This window comes from Thalia democratica, chromosome 4 (genome assembly GCF_965202585.1).
Source record: "Thalia democratica chromosome 4, ktThaDemo2.hap1.1, whole genome shotgun sequence".
Lineage (NCBI taxonomy): Eukaryota > Metazoa > Chordata > Thaliacea > Salpida > Salpidae > Thalia > Thalia democratica.
The window spans coordinates 27,807,878-27,826,389 of record NC_139168.1 but is presented as its reverse complement, the minus strand read 5'-3'; the positions used below and the strand labels follow the sequence as shown (position 1 = coordinate 27,826,389).

The 18,512-nt window shown below is 26.3% G+C and overlaps 1 protein-coding gene across 1 annotated transcript; it reads right to left on the bottom strand.

The window, feature by feature from the left end:
• Positions 1-8,852: 8,852 nt before the first annotated feature.
• Positions 8,853-17,934, bottom strand: LOC145832928 (proteasome subunit beta type-6-like). Its single transcript, XM_082940130.1, has 4 exons — positions 17,729-17,934; positions 15,182-15,284; positions 12,285-12,482; positions 8,853-9,122 (listed from the first exon to the last, which is right to left on the bottom strand). The coding sequence occupies exons 1-4, from the start codon at positions 17,914-17,916 to the stop codon at positions 8,952-8,954; spliced, it is 660 nt and encodes a 219-aa protein (XP_082796256.1). The 5' UTR covers positions 17,917-17,934; the 3' UTR covers positions 8,853-8,951.
• Positions 17,935-18,512: the final 578 nt, after the last annotated feature.

Sequence of the window (18,512 nt, the reverse complement as noted above, 5' to 3'; positions counted from 1 at the left end):
TTGAGTTTTTTTCAATTAAATATAAACAATTATATTCGATAAAAAGTTTACAAAATTAATAAGCGTTATAAAATTTTTTTGCTAGCTGAAATTCTAAACCTAATTTTTTTTTAATTTTAAAATGAAAAAGTTAATCTCAAATGTTTAAAAATATAGTATTGCTAAAATGCTTGCTAAAAAAGATCCTAACCTAATAAGCTTGTTGGAATACAACAGGGACGTAGCTAGCTCAAAAAAGTTACGATTCTGCAAAAACTAAAACATCTGAAATAACACGTCCTAGCGGGAACACAGCAATTTAAACTACCTCTAATATTATTAAATTTAATTTGAAAATATGCAGTTATGTTAATACATCAAAAATGGAATGTTGAAGTACGAGTGATAACTGTATACAAGGCAATTTATTTTGCTCCCCACCCCATATTACTCTTTATGTCATGCCACTTGTGTAAACCCAGAAACATTCATTAAAAATAAGTATAAAAAAATCACAATTTATCTCAAAAACATTAAAACATTAATATTGTTTTCATTCAAACATTTAAACGTATAAAATCAAACATTTAACGTAGTCAAATGTAACAACAAGTTATGCAAATTTTTGTAATATAAATTGTATGATTTCGGTTTTTGAAGCTACAGCTTCCATTAGATTCAATTTTGCATTGTAGCTTTTTGACAAAACAAATATTTTTTATTTTAAAACAATTTGCGCTAAATGTTACAATTTGGATCTATTTAATTCGTTCAACTTTTTTACGACACTAAAAATACTAAAGAGTGCACTTAATTAGAAAATACTAAAATTATCTCTCAGGAGTGCATAACTAAGCAAAAATGAATACTAAAAGCTAAGAAAGCAGAGTCTTTTCAAGCTGAAATAAAAGCAAGTTTTTTCGCACATAAGTATATGTTTCTGTAGATTTGCAGAAACGTACCAAGCTACGTCCCTTGAATACAACAACAGCTTGCAAAGTACTCGCTTTATTAAACTGAAGCAAGTTTCTCTGTGTTCAACAAATAACGCAATTTACGAGTTCTGAAAAAATAATTGCTTCTATTTTTAGAAGGTTAATACAAGAATATTTAAACTAATACTGTATGTTATTGATAATTATGGTACTATTAGCTATCAACTTGCTTTCTTACACTTAAAGTTACTATATAGTTATAATATATTTTTTTAAAGTATTCATTTCTAATTGTAATGTTCTAATCTTTTAAGTACTTTTAAAACTATTGCCATTGAAATTTAGACTCATTATTTGTATAAATGGGTAGATACTAGATAGAACCAACAATTTTCAAAAACAGACAAACATACAAAACTTAGAATAATATAAGAGTAAAGAACATAAATATAAAACATAACTTTATCAAAATTTTAAATCGATGATACTCTATCGCTTAAAAAAAGAGGTACTTTGTTAGAAATCTAGTAGATATATTAATGTTTATTGAACGAAAAAAAAGCGCTCAAAATAATTTATTCCCAAGACTTGGTGCACTAAAAAGCGTTTCAATTATCAATTACCCTTTTGTATACCTTTTAACGCCATTACCTTAACTGCTTTAAATCAACATTAGTGTCTATTTTGTGCTATGTTAATAGTTCTTATGGAATGATAAAATATTAACAAATGAGTCATAGATTGTTAAACTACGATTCGCGTGGATGTTTTAAACCGGCCAACCAAGCTGAAACATCTGGCCCGCGACGTATTTCCAGCTTGAAAACCTTTTGTGCAAAACTGACAAAATTGAAATTTTGAAAACACACATTTGTAATTGTGCTCTAATTTTGATTGTTCAGTTGTGCATATGAATTAATTATTTCATTAGAACGTTATCTTTTAGGAGTTTAGAAACTTGCTTTGGTATCAAAATTACTTTTAAGCTGACATTTTGTATGCAATCATTCGCACATACACAATGCTTGTCATAACTTTTCTATTCTTGATTATAAGTTTTAAGTATTGCGAAATTTCAAAAAGAGATAAACTACTTAGCTTTGAAGAAAATTTGATATAAATGAATTATCAAGACTAAATATGCAAGCTTAAACTTTAGGCAAATCAACTGAATCGTTATTTGATAAACTTGAAAATTTTAAGTTTATTATAAATTGTTGTTATTCTAGTCTTATAACCTATTTCGATTAACTTGATGTATGGATTTAAAAAATAGTTATTTATTTTAAACTGTATAGAATTACAAATTAATAATTGAGCACTAAAAGGAGTTATACTGTATTAAATGCTCAGAAAAAATTTACTAAATGTTGCTAAACATAAAAATTATGTTTTAATTTTTTCCCTACAGTATAACTTTCTAACTTAATTAAAAGAGATTTGTGGAAAACATTTGAAAAAAAAAATCTTTTTGCTGTATTTGTTTAGATTGTTGTTGATAAACATTATAAGTAAATATTTATATATCTTTAAAATGTTTGGGCAAAAAAAGTCTTTTAAAGTTATAAATTTTGTAAAAACCTAAATACTTAGTAAATTTTGAGGTTAAGCAACATATTTTAAAATGAATGTTTGTTAAAGCTTTTTAAAAGCTAGGTATATTTCATATAATATAAAAAACGCCACTTTTAAGAAATATGTTATGATACGCAAATTTCATTTGATGCATGTGTTAAATGAAAACATTATATATTTGAAGGGACCCGATCATTACTAACCCGCTATCATTTCTAACCCGTTCATTTCTAACCCGATCATTTCTAACCCGCTATCATTTCTAACCCGATCACTTCTAACCTGATCACTTCTAACCCGATCACTTCTAACCCGATCATTTCTAACCCGATCACTTCTAACCCGATAATTTCTAACCCGATAACTTCTAACCCGATCATTTCTAACCCGATCATTTCTAACCCGATCACTTCTAACCCGATTCAACCCAATCATTTCTAACCCGATCATTTCTAACCCGATCACTTCTAACCCGATCACTTCTAACCTGATCATTTCTAACCCATTCTAGTTTTTTATTTTATTTATTAATTTTAATATAGATTGCTTCAAAAACTAACTAATCTTAAAAAACTATTAAAGTATTTTTTTTTTACTTTCTTTAAAAAATTATGATTTTAATGTGTTACGTAAAAAAACATTGTTAGTATGAACTTTAACTTTAGTATTAATTAAACATAAGTTTTATTTACTTTTGTCACCTTATTTTTTAATATTTCATCTTACACATAATTTCAATTTTTTTTCATTATTTCATATTTTTTTGTTCTTTAAATCTACTTTAACAGCCGTTTTTCGTTAATAATATACAATTCACTAAATCGTTTACTTTACAATATTTTGAACTATTCTTTGTAGGATTTTAAAGTAAGAATTTATAACTATATTTAAGTTGGATCTTGTAATAATTCACGTGACCATAATAATTTTAACATAAGCATATTTTAAAAAGTAAACCTTGACAATTGTAACATTCAGATAAAAAAAACCTTTATATTACGGTCCAAAAACTAGAATGTAAGTCTGTTGTAAATGTTTTATTATTGCTGACTAATGTACTAGCGATTTATAGTAGGTTATTGTTAAGTTTCATTTTAATAACTTTTACAAATTGTTATACAACTTACATAGGCCTATTAAGATAATGGAATTTAAACAAACACTAGTAGAAATTAAATACTTTTGTTATATTAAGTGTAAAAGCCTGAATTTTAGGTATAACTAAGATATTAAAACAACTATGTCGTATAACAAACTGCAAAAGTATATTACGTCGATTGAGCGTCTTGATTTCACATCATTAATAAATTCCTCATTAGTCCTAAAGCAAATAAAGTCACTAACAGTTAAACAGACATGTTTATTTGTATAACAAGACCGAGGTTAATCAAATCTCGCCCAGGTAATCTTCCTAAAACCTTTTTTTAAATCTATATAACATACAAAATGTTTTAATTACGACTTAAATTAGTACTTTAGTAGTCAAAAATTCTTTAAAATTTACTTCATTATGAACAGTTGAAATAATGTAATTATAAATGAAATAAGTACTGAAAACATTTTATTAAGAGCAATAAATTAATTATAGTTAAATTAAGTATAACTAGAAGCAAAAGTTTATAAAAACTACATCAAGTTTTTTGTTTCCTTTAATCAACTATTTTTTCAGACGATTTAAACTCGCAACATATTTACTTTTTATTCATTACAGTAAAGCCAGCTTAAAATCTATTGACTTTATTCACGGTTTTTTTTTGCACCTCTAAATTTCTAAAAACAATTTTTGCACCTCTAATTTTCTAGAAACCTATATTAGAGTTTCACAATACAAACAAATTTTATTATTTTAATCAAGTAACTTATACTCATATTTCATATTTAATTTTCGCTGAATTATCTTAAGTTCTTGTGTTTTTGGAAACCTATAATACAATAACTTTTAAAAGATGTCAAGAAATTTTTTAAAGAAGTTTCTACTATTAATCGTGTAATAGCTGTTTTTGCAATTTTAAATTTTGAAAACTTTTAAATTTTCATGATAAATGTAAATTTGTTTTTCTTTATATACATCATATTTTGAAAGAAAAAAAAGCAAAATAATAAGTTTTCGACACTTAACTTTTATAGTTAAGTTTATTATGTAATATATCATATTAAATCTTTAAATATAAATTACTATTGGCTAAAAGAAAGAAAATTAAATTTAAGTTCTAGTAAATGACGGGTTCTAAATATTGAAAACGTCTACCTCTACTTTTGACTATTTAAACAGTATACACTTTCGTTTTAAGAACTTAGTATTTAATAATAATAGTTTAAATGAAACCACCATACTAATTACGATTACTAAATTTTATTAACTGTATTATTTCGAGTTTCATATATACTGATATTAATATTCTTAAAAAATTGTATTTTATATAAGTTCGCCTTAAATTTGAATGCAACTTTCCAATCTGGTCTCCATAATTAAAAAAAGTATATTAACCATATAAAATCTCTTCAAAGAAAAAGTACGGAGTAGTCTTTAATGGCTGCAAAACTCATTATATTTCTTACATTGACGACTATCAAAACTTAATACTTTATCTTTAGAAGACAAAAGACTTAAAATTTTCGTAATGCTTTCAAAAACTAATTAACTACAGTTAATAATTAATTCATTTTAACTTTATTTAAATAATTAACTACCACGAAAATAAACCATTGATTTATAAACCTAACAAAAATAAACCATTATAAACCATTGATATAATATGTAGAACTTGGGTAACTCTAGAGTTTGATTTTGTTAGCAGCGCCTTTCCTCTGTAAATAATATAAGGTTTTTCAATATTTTCGATAGATATTTTTTTAATCTGTGTTCCTAATGTGCTTTGGACTTTAAATTTAGTGGTCAGTCAATGCACTTAATTTTTTTATTTTTTTTACAACTGTCTGTACCTTAATTCCAATAATGTTTATTTTAATTGTATCGATTATGCTTAGGCAAAGCGACAAAAATAGTTGATAAGAAAACAATGGAATACAAAACGGTTGCACGAATGTACAGAACCTAACTCTAAAAGTTAGGATGTGTATATCCGGTTGATTTTTGAACAGAAATAAATTTTATTCATGAACTTATGTAGTTTGTTTGAATTCTGGCATTCTAGTATGTTCTGAAAGAATTTTATAAAAGTAACCATGAACCTTATTTTAATGAAAAAGTGCGTAATTCAGACTGTTTTGCTGATTGCTGCACTAAAATCATTGATTTAATTTACTAAATCGTCTCAATATGTGTAGCTGAATTTTTAAGTGAAGGTTTTTTGCTGGAAAGAAAGTGGAAGCTAATTCTAAATTGAAAGATTGTGCAGCTATGTTTGGTTTTTTTGGAACTCACTGATCGATGAAAGAATTGATGTTAAACTTGCTTATTCAGAAGTTAAAACCAAATTTGTTAAAAACCTTCTCCTTCAAATCATAAATAAGTCAATTAGTATTATACAAAAGTGTTAAATTCTTTTGCTGTTAATCTATAAATCTTAGATAAAACTATAGTTTTTGATTTTAAGGTATATAAATTTGCGTCTCTTTGTTATTTGGCATTCAGTTTAACTGGCCCAGATTTTGATGCCTGGGTCGAACGTAGGATAACAAACTTCCATTAGCAAAGAATATCAAAAATCAAATTTTAACAAAGCTATCTGAACATTAAGTTTTATTTTCAACAAAACTGACTAAATTTCATTAAAAAAACAACTTTGTTGAGATTAATTTGTTTTTAAAACAAATCCTTATTTTAAAACAATAATAAACAAATATATTAATATAGATCGGGTTAATAGTTGTCGGCTTAGAAAAGATCGGGTTAGATATGATCAGGTTAGAAATGATCAGGTTAGATATGATCGGGTTAGAAATGATCGGGTTAGAAATGATCGGGTTAGAAGTGATCGGGTTAGAAGTGATCGGGTTAGAAGTGATCGGGTTAGAAGTGATCGGGTTAGAAGTAATCGAGTTATAAGTGATCGGGTTAGAAATGATCGGGTTAGAAATGATCGGGTTAGAAGTGATCGGGTTAGAAGTGATCGGGTTAGAAGTGATCGGGTTAGAAGTGATCGGGTTAGAAGTGATCGGGTTAGAAGTAATCGAGTTAGAAGTGATCGAGTTAGAAGTGATCGGGTTAGAAATGATCTGGTTAGAAATGATCTGGTTAGAAATGATCGGGTTAGAAGTGATCGGGTTAGAAATGATAGCGAATTAGAAATGATAGTAAACCATATTTGAAACATGTAATTTATACATTAAATATTTTTCCTTGAGACCAATTTTTACTATCTTAAGTCTATAGTTCTTTTTTAACAAATTTAACTTTTCTAAAATAATTTTGAACATTTTTATGTAACTTTACTTGTTTGGACCCTATTTTAGTTTTTATTATAGCAAAGTCGACATAAAAAAGATTTATTTCTTAGGAGACAGATAAGTCTTTTTTGTTATAATATGTATGACATACAATTTGCATTTGTTTTTCTCAAGTTTATTAACGCTTTAAACTTATCTATATAAATGATTTTTACTTAAAAATATTCAATAAGTCTAGCATATCAGTTATAAAATGCATTCTTAACGTTTGTGTAAAAACTTTTTTATTAAAGTTTATTTTCTTCATTTAGCTATAAATCTCTGTTTTACATAGATATTAAGACGAGAACTGAGTAATGAGAACTAATTACTTGAAAACATTACTTAAAAATAAAACTTGTCAACATGAATTATTTTGCTTAGCTCACTCAATTAACATTTTCGAACTGCTTTATAACATTTTTATCGTAAAACTTTTTAGCTTTCACAAGTAGTTTTTATATCAAGATGAAAAACGCAGAGCTAAATAATTCATGAATTGAAACCTTGTCGTTTAACATGTTATAACTGTTCATAAAAATTTTGTAATTTTACCCAGAAGTTTGATCTTATATGGTGCTTAAATAACAGCTCTTTGAAGAACAATCAACAAAACTTTTAATTCTTTTTTTTCAAAAGTGTGTGTAAGGACAGTTTTTCTAAATAACAAAATCAGCTAAATTGTATTTATTATGTTGTAAATCTAAAAAAAGTAGTACTTGTGAAATTATGTTAAAACCATGATTGATACTCGGTAAGGTAAAAAGTCAGTCTGAGTGACCAAAAACTAGTCGTAGTTTATTCAAAAAATATTAATTAAAAGCCTTAATTGAAGAAAAAAAGATCATCAAGTTTGAATTCTAAAACAATAACGACAATTAATAACTTTCAGAGATTAGAACTAGCTAGATTTAGGAAAAATATCCAAACTGGACTGATTTTTTCGAAAATTTTGAACATGCCTTAGTTATATGGAGTATAAACCGTGCAAAAACTTATGATCATGAAAAATGGCAACTTAAAATCTTATAACTTCTAACAATAACAGATCAATACAAAGAAACCATTCAAATAAACACTTGCTCTACCATAATTTCAATGTTTCTTCCGTAATAGAAAATTGCTTAAGTGTCATTATTAGTGTTCGATATATAAAACTTCGCTGTTAATACTCAGACATATTGCTTTTTATATTTATAGGTCAAAATTAAACAAAGGTTTGTGATTTTTTTTCAGGTTTTTTAAATTTCTTCTAGGTTTTTAAGGTACAAATTTTTTTGTCCATTTCTAGTTTGAAATTAATTTCAAGTTAAAAAAACTGTCTAAAATGGTATAAAATATTGATTAAATAATGTTATGCTACTTTAGATGTGTTTTGTAGTACAAAATACTAAATGATAAACAAAAAAATTGTTGCATATATTTTTCGTACCTAATCAAAACTTTATCTTTAAACATACAAAAATTCTTAAATTTTCTAGGTGTTAGTAACTTTTGTTCAAAATTCAGGTTTATTGCCTGAATTGTCTAACTCCAAATTTTTTCAGGACTCGTTTTTTGGCAACCTTCTGTATATTTACAATTATTTTCCACTGTAGGAAATTTACTGATGCTATTCGGACTTCGTTATTTTTAATTTCAAAATTGTATTTAGAAACATTCTTTTAAGACATAATAATAAATTCATAATCAATATACTTACCAACTACGGTCATTATAAAATTTCAAATTGATTATTAAATTATCTTGCCAAAAAAAGCACTACTTGAATAAATACCATTTAGGAGCAAAAATTTGAAGTTTTTAAGAAACTTAAAGAAAAAACAACAACTGTAAAAAAAAACAACTTATACTTAATTATTTTTAAAACAAAAGCTATTCAAAACTATTACTTCAAAATATACTTTCAGCAGATAATTTTAATAAGAGATTATACTGAGCAAATAATAAATATAATAAGTTAAACTACGCAAGTAAAACGTGTTCAAGTTTTATTATATTTCAACAATTTACAACAAAAGAATACATAACTAAATAACCGTATTGAAAAAAAAAACTCTCATTTCAGGGAAATCACCCCTGGTAGAACTGCGGGATGTCGTCTCCCGTGAACACCCGCCTCTCGACCTTTTCCTTCTCGATGATGGCCAGCCTGATGACCCCGCCGCTGCTTCCGTCCCTGGTGATCGCCAGCGCGATTGCGTCCTTGCAGAACTTCACGCACTCCTCCTTCGTCATTCCTTCCTACAATGGGGGATTTTTTTTTATATTTTGATTTGTGAGGGGACTCAAGCGTTTCATATGAGAGCAAAACTGGCCAAAAAAATTTTTTTTTTTGTTTAAACTGCAGAAAAACTCTGAAGGGCCTTACATGATACAAGAATTATTTTGATCGTGATTTGATTTGTTTGAGACAATATTTTCAAGTTAGATTTTATTTTTAATTCACGCACTTCCTCCTTCGACATTCCCTTTTGTGTAAGGGATTTTATTATTTAAACAGCTATTTTATTGATTATTTACTTATTTTTTAATATGGTTAAAAAATATAAAAATCTTTGTATTATAGCAATTGAGCATAATATACTTTGGTTTGTTTTAATTTAAAATTTCACGTTCAAATAAATACAGCGATTTGTTCCTTCGACATACTATTCTATGATTTTTTTTGTTTGTTGGGAGATTGAAGTGTTTATGTAATTAAAAATTGGTCAGTTTTGTAACAAAAATAACAAACTTAATTTTTAGTCAAACTAAAAAATTTAACAGTTAAAGTTTTTAAACGTAGATAATCAAATGTAGTTTTAGTAAAACTGATTTTTTATTATATATAAACTTCATCAGAGGGGACGTTTGGGAATTTCTTTTATCAATGTGATTATGATTTGTTTAATTTGAAAAGTTTCGCTAAAATATCTTTATGATATGGTTGCGTTAGGTATTGAGGCAAAAATTAAATTTAATAACTAATTTAGTTTTTATTCGCGAGTCGCAATATGTGATTTAACATTAGCAAAATAGATAGAAAACTAAATTTTAAAAAAATGTAACAAACTTAAAAAACTTCAAACCTTTCCTGTTTAGGGGATTTTTATCAAGCATTTATTTATCATAGCTGAAAGAATTTAAGAAATGCGTTAGTGAATGGTATAGTTCTTTATTATTAGATCGTTAAGAGTTTAGTCTTGACGAATTTAGGTAAATAGGTATAAATTTAAAAAATATTAGAATTATTTCAACTTTATCTATTACGCCTTTGCTTTAAAATGAGTTGATTGAAAAGTAGTTGAGTTGCTCAGAAGTGGAGAAAGTGTTTCATTTGAGAGTCTTTTTGACTCTCAAAACCTTGGTGTTTAGTTTCAATGAAGTTTTGGGGACTTATTCAAATTAGCTAATCTAAATAGCTTTTAATTCATAAAATCTCAGACTACATTGTTAAAACAGATAGTACATGACTGAAGGTTGGTATAATAAAAATGATTTGTACAAATAAGCACCACCGTTTTAACATGCTGTTAGTATTTTTACTTAAACTTCATTTAAATATATATTAAATCAACACTACTATTTACACTAGCGGGATAAACAGTAAGAACTAAACTATAAAAATATAATAATTACAAGACTTTTAATTACAGCATTACAATTTACAGGGTTGTCAAAGGTTTTTATGAATTTTCTTCCACGTTTTTTGAATCTGTTCCACGTTTTCAAAAACACAAGTTTTAGGGTCTTTAAGTATAAAATTAAATTTAAGGTAAAAATCTGTCTTAAATAGTATAACAACATTGAATAGATATTGTTAAGCTACTTTAAATATGTTTTTTGATTAAAAAAACTATGATTACAAAAAATCATTTTATGACAGATTTTTTGTGTCAAATCGAAATTTTATTTATTTTACATGTGATAATTGTTTAAAACTAATGGTTTTATATTCAAATTTATCAAATTCCAGGTTTTTCCAGGATTCCAGATTTTTTGGTAATCCTGGAAAACTTAACTTTTTTAACAGAATTATTTTTATCACTTTGAAAAATAAAACCCTACGCATAACCAATTTTAAACAGCGTAATTGTAAGGTAATAAAAAATATTTTTTATAGATTAGGGGTCGGCAGACTACGGGCCTGCGGGTATGTTTTTAGCTGAAAAGCACTTTGCTGGTAGCAGCTTGTCAACCCCTACTAAGCAAAATAAATGTCAAAAATAAAATTAATCTATACAGCTAAATTTTTTTGAATCTGAAATCATGAGATCGAAAGCGAATTGTTATTTTTAAATAGCTTGTTAAAATTTTAAACACGAGTTTTAATGTACACATTTAGTTAAAAAAGGAATTGCTATTGACATTTAATGACAATATTGCTTCACTGATATTTATGCAGTGACAATTGTCAAGTTCGCATTGGTTACCAGAGTTTTTCACAAAAAAAAAATATCTTTTTCTAGTTAAGGTTTTTGCACAGCACTTGTTTATAGGGTTATAAACATTAAAAATTGAAGTTCAATTTAAATTTTTATTGCTTAATACAAACTATGTTGCATGATCATTTATACTAAATTTAAAATGTTTTAAGTAAAAAATGTAATTTATTAAAAAGTATAAATCAAGTTTTACTTCAATCAAACACACACATACAATTACGCACCTTTTAAATTTTTATTTGTCATTGCTTTACAATTTATATTGCTTGACAAATTACTTTAACTAACAAATAGTTCAATTATCAAAAAAAAAGTGTAAATCGACATTCACTTATAATAAAACATTCAAGGGCTTGGGGTAAACATCATTTTTTGAAATGTTATCTTATTTTATATAGTTTTTACTAAGCTACAAAATGCTTTTTACAGATTTAAAAAATTCAAAATAATTTTTGGGTTATAGCCGGTCAAAGTCGGAGGCAATAATAGGTTTCTTATGGGAGGCGCAAACTAAATCGGCAAAAATAGACTATTTCACTAAAAATCTAACTCCTCCTACGTTTTTTGAGATAACTACCTCAAACTTTTAGGAAATGTTCCTTGATGTATTTAGAAAATTCTGTCTGAAAGAATTTTTTTTAAATTAAAAAATAAACAGTTTATTTATTTAATTTTTTTTATTTTATGCATCTTGTAGCTTAGTAAAAACTATATAAATTAAAATAAAATTTCAAAAAAAGGTGTTAACCCCCCTATGCCCTTAAACACGTGTAATGGAACCATTTTACTTATAATGAAACACACATGCAAACACATATACTTTTTTATCATTGTTTTACAATGCATTTCCTAATTTTTTATCACCACTATTTTACAAAGTTGTAGTGCTATTTACTATAACAACCAACTGTTAATAAGCAAGTACACTTTTTTAAGAAGTAAAATAACTTAAACTTAGTTTATAAGCACAAACAAAAACCTTGAAAGTTTTGTCGACGTGCCCGTAAATGTAAGTGGACCCGCTGCCGCCGATTGAAAACGGTTGCCGGAGGACCATGCCACCTAGAGGAATGGTGTAAACCTGCCCGCCCAACACGGGGTCCCACCCAGCCACGATGATTCCCGCCATCAGCTGATCTCTGTAGTCGTAACAGTAGTTCTTGAAGATGGATGCCGCCTGTTGAAGTTTGAAATGATAAATTACAATAAAAAATTTAAAAGTTTATTAATAATTTGCGTTTAAATTTAAGAATTGTTTCTTTAATAAATCCTGTTTAGGTTTCAAGATGAACATTTCAATAATTTTTTGATGCAAAGACTTGAATCATTAAAAGAAAACGTTGGCGGTCGTCTGTAAGAACCAAAGGGAATTTTATGTGCTGTGAGACAATCTCAAGTTAACATAAAGGTTTGATCATACCAGTTGGATTCTAAGACCCATGCTTGTCTATTCTGATGATCAAAGTGGCATGGTTAAACCTTTATGTTTAACTTCAAACGTTTTATTAAGAATTTTAAATTTTAAGACAACAGCGGTATTTTATCAAGTTGTGTAGTTTTGTATGGTCCATGTTATTTTTTCAACGGCGCTGCTTGTTAAGCAAAATTTATAAAGTCATGAACACGAAAAGCTTTATAAAAATAACACGAATAAACTTAAATTTGTTATTGAACTTTTATAAAAAAAAATAGTATATTGTTGTCCTACAATCTCTGAAATTTTAGATTTTAAAAAAATAATAAATATATTGAAAAGTTAAAACTAATTAAAATAATGCTAGCTTGTTTTTTTTCAAGTATTGATTCTAAAATAGTTATTGATACTTCTTAGTTAGACAATTAAAGTAAGTCCTGATTTTAACAGATTTGATAGTTAAATTTGCACACAGCCAGTTTGATCTTATTTTTGTAAGATTGTAAGTACTGATTTAAATTATCAGATTCAGGAAAACAATTATACACTTATTATAGTCACCAAGTCCTTGTTAGAACTCGAAAACCGTTGTAAAAGTTACAAAGCTAAATTTAAATTTGTCATGGAATTTTTATAGAAAATATCTTTGTTTCTCTCTTTAGCTCTATAATCTATGTTGATGCTAGGGACATTTAGGTAAAAATAAACAGTTAAAATGAAAAAATTACATTGACTCGAAAAATAATTCCATAAAAAAGTTATAAATGATGAAAAATGAGAGCTTGGCTTTTTTGACACTTTATTTTAATTTAAGTTTAAATAAATTATAAAATAATTTAAATATGTCCTGATGTAAACTTACCTAATTTAAATCTTTAACAAAATCAGTTTAATCCAAATATTAGTAAAACAACGTTTAGATCAAATAACAAATAAAAAAAATTAACAGTTGACACATCTATTTTGGTTATTTAGTCGGTGTTTCTATATTTTACAATTTCTTCGTTTTATAGCTTTTTTTAATCGAGAAAAAAGAAAATGATGATTTAAGAATATTTTAAATAAACAAAAATACTATTCATTAAAGAAGTAATAGTTTTGGCAATTTTTATACTAATACAAAGCAGTAATATGTATAGTTTTATTAACAAAACATATATATTGGTTCAATTAATTTCTGTTATTTAGAAAAACGAATAAAAATTTTGCAAAGTATTATTCGTTGTCATACAGGGTTGCCTAATATTTTTGGCGAATTTCTTCCAGGTTTTTAAAATAATATGTTTTAGGGTATATTTTTAGTTTAAAACTAATTTCAAGGTAAAAAACTGTGTCAAGTAGTATAACAACATTGAATAGATATCGTTAAGCTTCTTTAAATATGTATTTTAAAATAAAATTTATGACAAAATATTTTTATCTGTACGATATGTTTTTTGTGTCAAATTAAAATCTTACTAATTAACCTGTAAAAGTTGTTTAAAATTCAAGGTTTTTACATTTTTTCAAGGTTTTATAGAGAGTTCTGTTCAAAATTCTAGGTTTTTTGGCAACCCTCTAATCATAGCAAAGACAATAAATTTTAGTTAGTAATTTTTTTTGTTAATTTATTAGTTGTGAATAGTTCAAGTATTTTTATATCTTTTTATTTTAAATACAATTTATACGAAAAAAATATATAGCCAATTTTGGCTGAAATTAATCAAAAATTTATAATTAAGTTAAATTACAACTTGAATTGCCTTAATAACCACAAAGCTGTAATAATAACAGTTTCATTAGAACTGAGCTCTGCCAAACAAAACTATAACTTGTGACAAGCATGAAAAAATATAAATAAGTAATACCTTGAGATATTTGAAGTAAAAAACGTAAATAGTATTTAACAAATTGAACATAATTTCTGGTTTTTAAATGTAATATACTTTATTTGAAACTATTATGCAGTTGTTACAGCCAAACAAAAATCAATTCATTGTTTAGAATGTAGATATGAAAATAAAACTAACACTATTTAATTTATTATGAGACAGCAAAAACTAAAATTATTTTTATTCAAGTAAATAAAAGGTAATAGTTTTAAAGATTTTGCAGGCATCAGTTATCTAAACTTCGGATTACTACAGTTATAGTATTAAAAATAAAATGAGTCATATTACTATACATATCTTTTACTATCCCTTACCTCCCCCCTATAGCCTTAAAACTTTAAAAAAATTTCACTTATCCAAAAAGTTTTTTTGGTCAATAAGTTTATTTTTTTGCTTATCTAAAATTTGTTTTCTTAAACTTTTTTTTACAAAGTCATTTCAACTGTTTAGCATGACTACCCTGTAGTTTAAGTTTTTTTATTTTCAAATATCCTCAGAAGCACAAAATGAAGTGTAAAACAGAGTATACTATTAAATTGTCCAGAACAAAATACATAAGCCTTAATCTATATATTAAAAATGTTTACAAACCTTTCTGACTCTTGGAAATTTCTCGCCCATTTGCACTCCGTCAAACTCGACGTTTGCAGCAACGATGTCTGCAATGGCTTGAGTGTCTGCAGCCGATCCAGACCTGCAATGTTTTTATCAAAAATTTTAAGTTTTCATTTAATATTCTCTTTTTTTGTTGTGTATTGTAATTCAATTTATTTTAAGTAAAACTTTAACTAGCTGAAAACAATATTAAACTTGAGGTCAACATGGTGAAAAGCTAGCTATTTTACTTAAGCACAATTATACTTGTTTAATAGGATACGTTTTACAAAAAAAGCTTCTGTAATTGATATTAATAAATGATCATACATGCAATATATAATACAGCCGATCCTGATATACGATGTGAAGTATTTATACTTAAAATCGTTCATATGATACAGGGTTGCCACTCGTTTTTTCAAATTATTTTCCAGGTTTTCCAAACTTCTTCCAGGTTTTTAAAAGTACACATTTTTGGGTCTATTTTTAGTTTTAAGTTAATTTCTATTTAAGAAACTGTGTTAAATAGTATAAAAATATTGAAAAGATACTGTTAAGTTACTTTGAATGTGATTTTTATTAAAAAAAATTTTGATGATGACAAAAAATCTTAATTATATGATAGATTTTTTGTATCAAATCAAAATTTACAACTGAAAATGTTAAAACTATCAAAAATTCCAGGTTTTTCCAGGTTTTTTTTCAAAATTTCTCAAATGCCAGGTTCTTCCACGTTATTTTAGCCTAAATTGTCAAATTCCAGGTTTTCCAGGTTTCCAGGTAAAGTGGCAACCCTGTATGATATGAGCATTGGATCTTTGTAATGATAACAAAGTAATGGAAACATCAGTAAAACTTGAGTTTAATAATGTTCAATTAATTCTACGTTTTACTAAAAAACTAACTCCTTCGTCTAAGGACAATTTTATTGATGACAAAGGATAGCTTTTACATAAAAAGCAAATAGTAAAAAATATTTGTATGAACAATATAAAAAAACTAAGACTTATTTCAATGTTTAAACTAAATTAGGTTTTTTAGCTTTAAGTGATAGAAAAAATAATGTAAGTAACGAAATTACATGTAAAAAATATAATAGTTTTGAATAGAAAGTAAGTTGATTATACAGTTGAAAAATGTAACTTCGAATATTAAAGAAATTATGATAAAATTATAAATATGTAATACATATTACATGTTTATATAAGCATTTGAAATTTAATTTAAAGCATACTTTTAATATATTTATAAACACAAAAAAAAAAATTAGTCAACTAATATTTTTTTAAATAAAATAATGTTATTGACCCAATTTATTTTTGTTGTAGTTGCCATTAAAAAAACTGTTTAAAGGCATAAGAGGGCCCACACGTTTTTACAAAAAATAACATTGACCTTTAAACGAAAGCTTTAAGTATGACTTTTAAACTAATTTTTACAGCATGTAATTATTTTTTAAACAGTACATAAATAGTTAATGATATCTTAGTTGTTTATTACAGATGTGCCATACCCCTCTTTTTCTTTAAAAATCTTAGGGACAAATAATTCAAGCCTTTTCTAATTATAAAATATAGTTAAAAGTTGTTGAATTAAACATTTTTCTTTTTGATTAGAAAAAGTAATAAAATAAAACATTAAATTGTTTTAATTTCAACTTTTCATCTCCTGCTAAACGTTTTATACGTTAAACCTTATTTATACTTAAACAGTTAATTTTAGTATATTTGAAATATTTTACTGACAATAACTTTTAATATTACAAGGAAAAGAAAACAAAAGCTTATTTATTAAAATAATATTAGGAGACTTTGAAAACTTAATAAATTATTAAACGCACAACAAAATTTACACATTTTTTTTATATAAAATTAAAAAATTCAATAAACAAAAAAAAAATTATGTTAATTCTATTCATACAAACATAATTATGCTATAAGTATTCAACTTGTAACAGAAAACTTAGACAAAACAAGAGTCAATCAAAAGACTATAATGATTGAGTTGTAAAAAAAAATATAGCTATAACTATTAAAGTGTATAAAAAAACAACTATTTTGAAACATGCATCTAATAAAAAGGACATAGCAATTATTCAAGTGTTGTTGGAAAGGTTTAATAAAAGTTAAATATATAAGCAATACTACATAAGCAATACTAAGTGTTTGAGTTTTACTAAAAACAGATTAAAAACAATAAAGTGACATGAAAAATTTACATCTTGAAAATTTTAGCCTTTAATTGCAACAGAAAACTTGGTTAAACGAAAATAAATACTTTTTAAAATTTATTTAATACTAAATAAGTTTGTCTGTAATTAAATTAAATACAAAACTATAACTAATAATACAAAAAGCTAGCTAACATTTATATAATTGTTTGCATTCAAATATTTTTTAACTCACGAAGGTATGAAACGTGAAACACACGAATGAGCATGTAAGCAGTTACTTGGAACTTATAAATGTAAGACAATATAAAACCAAGTATAACAAAAACTATTTAAATGAATCTCTTAGTTAGAGCATAAACACCACGCACCTGCAGCAGAAAATCCTGTCGTGAATGGGCGTCAACTTGTCAGTGACCCTGTTGGCAACGTAAGCACCGGATGACGTCCTCGAGTCAGCTGCAATGATGACACCTTGGTCGTACTGGCAAGCCATGATGGTTGTTCCGGTAGTCACCTCGCTGTCTCCCAGCCCGTAGTTGCCATCAGGAAATGTCATACTTGATTGTTTATAAATGCTGCTATTACAAAAAGTTTTACACCTTATGATTATATACAACTTTTGCTTTGATGAAAATTGGGTAAAATTAATACAACAAAACTATTTAACTTGAAAAGTATGAATTTTTAAAAACTGGTTTTAGTTTAAAAAATTTAATTACATGTAGTGTAGCTGAAAGTTAAAATTGCTACATTAGGCTTTTCAAACTTAAATAAAACTAAATAAGATATTAGAAATGTAAACTTTTTTATTTATTTTTTTTTTTTTCACATAATAAAAAAAGAAGTAAACAATTTAAAAAAAAATCGGTTTGATGAAAAACTCAACAATATGCATCAAGACATGAAATTTGTAATCCAGACTTGCCAAGAAGGTAAACTACCATATCTCGATACACAGGTTACAATAAAAAACAACAAGTTTATAACATCAATATTCAGAAAACCAACAAGCACGGGCGTGCTCATGAATTTTAACTCGTGTGTACCGCAGTCGTGGAAGAGAAATTTAGTAAAAAACCTGAATCACAGAATCAAAAATCTCGTTACAGAAGATTTACAAAATAACGAGTGGCAAAAGGTAAAAGAGCTGTT

Coding starts and splice junctions, on each gene's coding strand:
- LOC145832928 (XM_082940130.1), bottom strand. CDS start 17,916: ATGACATTTCCTGATGGCAACTACGGGCTGGGAGACAGCGAGGTGACT. Junction 15,285..17,728: donor GACAGGATTTTCTGCTGCAG/GTGCGTGGTGTT, acceptor AAAACATTGCAG/GTCTGGATCGGCTGCAGACA. Junction 12,483..15,181: donor AATTTCCAAGAGTCAGAAAG/GTTTGTAAACAT, acceptor AAACTTCAACAG/GCGGCATCCATCTTCAAGAA.